We start from the raw sequence: 6,188 nt of genomic DNA on the forward strand, positions 1-6,188 counted from the left end.
CAGAGCGCCGGCCCTTCGGCTCCCTCTAGGCCATGGCGGGGCCGGGCCCGGGCCCGGGGGACCCGGACGAGCAGTACGATTTCCTGTTCAAGCTAGTGCTGGTGGGCGACGCAAGCGTGGGCAAGACGTGCGTGGTGCAGCGCTTCAAGACTGGCGCCTTCTCGGAGCGCCAGGGAAGCACTATCGGCGTCGACTTCACCATGAAGACGCTGGAGATCCAGGGCAAGCGGGTCAAGGTGGGAGGCCGGCCAGGGCCCCTGGAAGGCGCTCCCTCGGCGGGCGGGGCGGGGGCAGCGCACCCCGCGGCCGTCTGAAATTTCCTTTGGCTTCCCCTTTTTCCTTCCTCGGGTCGGAGCAGGCCTGGGCCCCGGGGTCTGGGCCGGGTTCAAGTCCTCAAAGCGTTGGCCATGGGTTGCGAGGAGGGGCGAGGGAGTGTGGAGGAGGCGGCCCTGCCCTCCGGAGCTCATACCCTGGGGGGGACTGTGCTCCAAAATAACTTTAGCCATTGGGTGGCAGGGGGTTAGACTCCCCTGTTCCAGGTACTAGTGGAGCGCCTCGGAGTACGAAGATCAGACCCCCCACCTCCATCCACCGCAGTGGCAGCCTCCAGCTCGGCCCACCGGCGGGGCACTCAGCCAGAGAACTGCACCCCCACCTCAGGACTAGGAGCGATCAGGAAGTAGTTGCTTCTAGGACCGGAGGGCAAAACTTTTTGTCAGAATTTCCGGCCTGGCCACGCCTCCCTGCAGTCTCTTTGTGGACCTGGTGGTGGAACTTTACTCGACTAGGGCCAGCCCCGGTTCCCTCCCCCAGCTGGAGTTTGATAGAAACTGAAAACTTCACAGATACCGGAAGGTGGGGGAGAGGACCAAACTTTGGCAATGGCTCCGAATAAAAACAGCAGGATGTGGTTGCCACAATGTCCTGGCAGTGGTTTGATAAATATTTGCGATGAATGAAATCAGATTTACTTAACCTAGGTGTTAGGTAGTCCCTATTCAACCGGGAGACCCCGGGCTGAAGGCACTCAGTAACTCTTCTGAACAGCACTGTACAGAAATCTTTGCTTGCTTTCATGGTTTCCAGTCCCCATGATCTTCAGGACACCTCTCAGAGCACAGGGCTGGGACGATCTCTGCCAGGGATATGGGAGTCACTGGAGCCTTGCTGCTGCTGGGCTCTGCCTCTCAGGTGGCTCTAGGCCTGCTCCTTGTTGCCTTTGGCTAGGATACGTAGCTCTTTGTCTTTGTTTCTGTAAAATTGGGATAATTTCTGGGTGTTGCCTCCCTCCTGCCCCACGGTGGAGAAAAAAGTCAACAGTCTTTATGTGACCACAGTGCCTCTCAGTAGATGTGACGGGGAAGCAGAAACTCCTGCCTGAGGGTTTTTTTATTTTTATTTTTTAATCGTCTTCTGGGGTCTGTGTTTTGGGCTCCGTGGATGGAGAAGAGCAAGGTGCAGAAGGCAGCTTTGAGTCACTCCAGACCACCCTTTTGGAGCAGATAGCCAGGGAAGAGCTGGAGTGGGTGGAGTGTCCGTTAATGAGTGTGTACCCAGTGATGATGCCAGCAGCTGCAGGGAAAGGGGAGTGTGAAAATACAGGCTAAAGAGCAGTGGTGTCCTCCTCATGAGCTATCGGTCTGCTCCTGGAGTGTCTGAGGTGGCCCGGTGCTGATGGTGGTCAGGGAGGGGGCAGGGTTCCTGTTTACCTGTTGAGATTACAGCCTGTGCCCTAGCAGAGCTCCTGGTTTACTGTGCACAGGTTATGCAATGCAGGGCCGGCCAGTTCGTTATTTCCTTTCCTTATGGTTACCTCCAGATTGTCCTTCCGAGGAAGCAGTCTGGGGGCTGGGGAGTAGAAGAGCTGTGTAGCTGTGGTAAAACCTCTCCAAGTTATAACTGCTGCCCTTGAGAGGCTGTTGGGAATCAGCTGGGTTACAGGTGCATTCTCTGCTGACTGGAGGGAAATCTTACCCCTACTCACACAGGATGGAGCCTGGGCGCACAGCTAAGAAGTGATAGAAGTGGGAATATTTTTCCCAGTTTTTCTGACTCCAAAGCAGATTTTTTCCTCCATGGCGGACAGCTTTTCAGAATCCCATTGTCTGTGGTGGGGAAGCCTCTGGCAATTGTTTACCGCCTCGTTTTGCAGTCAGGAAAATCTAAAGTCTGACTCACTGCAGGGGCTCCAAATTAAAACTGGGCAGCCATGAACTTGAGGGAACACTGTCCTTGGAGTCAGGATTCCTGGGGTCCGCTGCCTCAGCAGGGGCAAGCCGTTTTCTCTCCTCCATCTGTAAAGTGCCTCTGAGTGAGTAGTCTTTTGGCAATGTGATTTTAAGTCAAGTTTTTTGAGGTCTGATTTACACACAGTAAACCTTCACCACTTGAGGTGCACAGATCTATGAACTTGACAAACGTACACAGACAAGCAGCCACACCACAATCAAGATCGAGAATTTTTCCACCAACCCAGAAAGTTCCTTTTGTTCCTCTGTAGTCAGTTCCTTTCACCCCATCCTCTGGCAACCCCCAATCTGTTTTTTGTCTCTGTAGTTTCAGCAGTGTGATTTTAACTGAAACCCTTGATAAACCAGAACTTATTGTTGTTTTTTCTGTGGAAAGCAAGTGCACATCAGGGATTTAGTGTAAAACCTTCCCGGGGCTGTGTGCGGTGGCTCATGCTTGTAATCCCAGCACTTTGGGAGGCCGAGGCAGGAAGATTGCTTGATGCCAAGAGTTCGAGATGAGCCTGGCCAGCATAGTGAGATGTGGTATCTATTTAAGATAAAATAAAATAAACCTTCTCAGGGCCTGTCTTGGGAAGCCTGGGATGCTTGTCCAGCAATCATCCATTCTTATCTCCTAAAGCTTTCCCTGTGATTCTTTACTATGATGCTGGGTTTTATTAGAGCTGAGGAAGCTTAGAGATGGATCACCTGGTGGTTTTCCAGCTCCTGTGAGCTTGGAGGTACTGAAAGATGAGGAGAAAGGCCAAGAGGGCAGAGAGAAGGTCAGAAGGGCTTTAACTAGTTTCCCAACCAGTCAGAGCAATACCTTTATCTAGTTGTATGTTGAAGTTCTTCTTGTTATTTGACTAAAGAGTTCTGCTGCTAAAAAAAAAAAAAAAAAAAAAAAATTTGAGAATCACAGATTTAATCAAATTACTTTATTTCTGTAGCCACTTCCCATTACAACCAGAATAACTCCAACACCTTCCCCAAAGAGATGGACCTCTGGAAAGAGATGAAGTTGGAGAGGCAGACAGAGGCCCATCTCTACCCTTTACTGCCTGCTCTCCAGCTTCACTAGCCCTTCAACATGGCAGGCTCACCCCTGCCTTGGGACCTTTGCATCTCTTCCCCTGCCCGTTATACTCTGCCTCAACATCCCCTTGTAACTGCTACTTCATCATTCAGGTCCCAACACGAATGCCACATCTTCAGAGAGGCCTTGCCTGACCTCCCAGGTCCTCTATTCTGTAACTCTATTGTATCTGGTCATAACACTTACCAGAGCATCAAAAATAACTGTTTTTTTGTTTTTGTTTTTTTTTTTTGTCATCTCCCCCTATAGAAGTTAAGCTCCTTGAAGACACAGGGATCCCGTGGGCCAGTGTCAAACACATGGTGTCCAATATGTGCCTGTTAATTGGTTCCTTTGTAGAGAGAAAGCTGAGGCTAGGTCACTTACAAGTCTGTGGCAAAACCAAGGGTTTGGCTGGCTCCTAAGCCCAGTCCTCATTTTTACTTGACTACCCTTCTGATTTGCTCTGAGTTCATAAAGATGACCCTGAGATTCTGAAAGTGAATGGATCTAATAAAAATGCAGTTGTGGCCATTGCATTCACTGAGAGAAGAATGTGAAATGGGGCATTTTAGAAAAATTGGGGTTGACAGTTAAAGAGTTTTAGGGTATTTATCAATTATTATCAACATTTATCAATTATTAACCAGAGCACGTAGATGTACCCAAACAGCTCAGAGACACTGCTGTACGACTCAGTAAGGCTTTGTATGTGGTGGTCATTTCCAGTGTTCTTGTGGATGCATTTGGCTGTAGCTATGAGAACTGGACTTATAAAGTGAATCTGAGGTGCTGCTTGTCTTGTATACTGTGGAGTCTCTGACAGAGCACTGGACTAGGAGTCTGAAGTTCTGGGTCTTGCTTCAACCCTGCCACAGACTTGGGCAATTCATTTTTTTTCTCCTTGGAGCTTCAGGCATCCTCATCTGTGAAATGGGACTAATGATCTTTGCTCTGCCTCTTTCTTAGGGTTGTCAGAAAACTTTGAACATGCTTGAAAGAGTTTAAAGTTTCCATGACTTACTTTTGAATAGATTTCAAAATTTTAAAAACTTCAAAGGGTGTATAGTGAAAAGTCTTCCGTGTTTGTCCCGTAAGCCACCCAGTGTCCTCTGAGAAGCCATCAGTGTTACTCATTTCTTATTTAAAAACAAGGATTTATAAATATAAATAAATATATATTATATTAGTGCTGCAGTTACTGTTTTCCTCCCTAGATGAGACAGATTAGGTCTGACTTTGCCCCTCCCCTACCCTCCCTCCTCCCCACCTCAGTGTCCTCAGGAAATCTCAGCTGGCTCTAAATCCTTAAAACATTCTGAAGCTCCTCCACTCACTCTTATCTGGGACAACACAAAGGCCTGTTATGTAAACTCGTTTTTGCAGATCACTAGGTTCACGGGCCTCAAGTCCAGTGCAGAGGTCAGCCTTGTGGAACTGTACCCCTCTATTCATCTCTCTCTCAGGCTGGCTGGCTGCTCGCTAGGGATACTGCCAGATCTCTCCTTCATAGAGGTAAAGTCTGTGCCCTTGGGCCTGGACCTTCAGATTTCAGGACCTTTGGCCTTGACTCAAGCTTCCCCTGGCCCTAGGAGTCATCTTTGTTTTTGTAGCTGCTCCTGGCACTTCAAAAAGAGGGGGCAGGGCGGGATAAGGGGAAATGGTTTCTGGTTAAAGTTTGCATTCTCAGTCCTTCCAATCAAGAGTCTAATTCTGCTCATCTTTTTTTTTTTTTTTCCTATTTGGATAAAGTCTGTTTGACTTTTTCAGTTTTCATTAGAAATAGCAAAAGGACTGTTAGATAAGAAAGAAGTTCTAGGTCATGCTGATTTTCTGAAGAAATCTGTTCTTGATACCAGGGACAACCATCCTAATTGCAAAATAAACCTTGCCTCTTGAGGTTTCTTAGAATCCTGAGACAGCGTGTCTGATGGAGAGATAGTGGAAAGCGGGCCAGCTTTAGAATTGCACAGCACCAGGTTAAATCTTATCCTCAATGGATATGTTCCAAGACCCCCAGTGGGTGCCTGAAACCTCAGATGGTACTGAACACTATGTAGACTATGTTTTGTCTTATACACACACCCCAGTGATAAAGTTTAATTTATGAATTAGCACAGTAAGGGATTAACAACAATAATTAATAACAAAATAGAACAGTTATAACAATATGCCAGCATTGCTACTCCTGCGCTTTGGGGCCATTATTAAATAAAATAAGGATTCTTTGAACACAAGCACTGTGATACAGTACACGCTGGACAAAGGACATCCCAGGTGGGATGGAGCAGGGTGGTGTGAGATTTCATCATGCTACTCAGAATGATGTGCAATTGAAACTTACGCATTCTTTCTAGAATCTACCGTTTAATATTTTTATTTGTCTTTTTGAGACAGAATCTCACTCTGTCGTCCAGGCGGGAGTAGAGTGGTGTGATCTTGGCTCACTAGAACCTCCACCTCCCAGGTTCAAGCGATTCTCCTGCCTCAGCCTCCCAAGTAGCTGGGATTACAGGCACCCACTACCACACCCGGCTAATTTTTGTATTTTTTGGTAGAGATGGGGTTTCACCATGTTGGCCAGGCTGGTCTCAAACTCCTGACCTCAAGTGATCCACCCACCTGGGTCTCCCAAAGTGCTGTGATTACAGGCGTGAGCCACTGGGCCTGGCCTACTTAATATTTTTATTTTTTTATTTTTTTTATTTTTTGAGACAGGGTTTCACTCTTGTTGCCGAGGCTGGAGTGCAATGGCATGACCTCGACTCGCTGCAACCTCCGTCTCCTGGGCTCAAGTGATTCTCCTGCCTCAGCCTCCTTAGTAGCTGGGATTAAAGGCATGAACCACTATGCCTGGCTAATTTTGTGTTTTTTTTTTTTTT

General features: G+C 47.9%; 1 protein-coding gene across 2 annotated transcripts in view; it reads left to right on the plus strand.

Annotated features, from left to right (window-relative positions):
• The window catches only part of RAB43 (RAB43, member RAS oncogene family), a 45,806-nt gene continuing 39,618 nt past the window's right edge, over positions 1–6,188 (plus strand). The window contains exon 1 of one of the 2 annotated variants that reach the window (XM_012002214.1): positions 1–222. In XM_012002214.1, the coding sequence (XP_011857604.1) occupies positions 33–222 (190 nt within the window). In that variant the 5' untranslated portion in view covers positions 1–32. Of the gene's footprint in view, positions 237–6,188 lie in introns of both variants that reach the window. The other variant, XM_012002213.1, reaches the window with a different exon arrangement.

The sequence above is a fragment of the Mandrillus leucophaeus genome, unplaced genomic scaffold (assembly GCF_000951045.1).
Source record: "Mandrillus leucophaeus isolate KB7577 unplaced genomic scaffold, Mleu.le_1.0 Scaffold680, whole genome shotgun sequence".
Taxonomy (NCBI): domain Eukaryota; kingdom Metazoa; phylum Chordata; class Mammalia; order Primates; family Cercopithecidae; genus Mandrillus; species Mandrillus leucophaeus.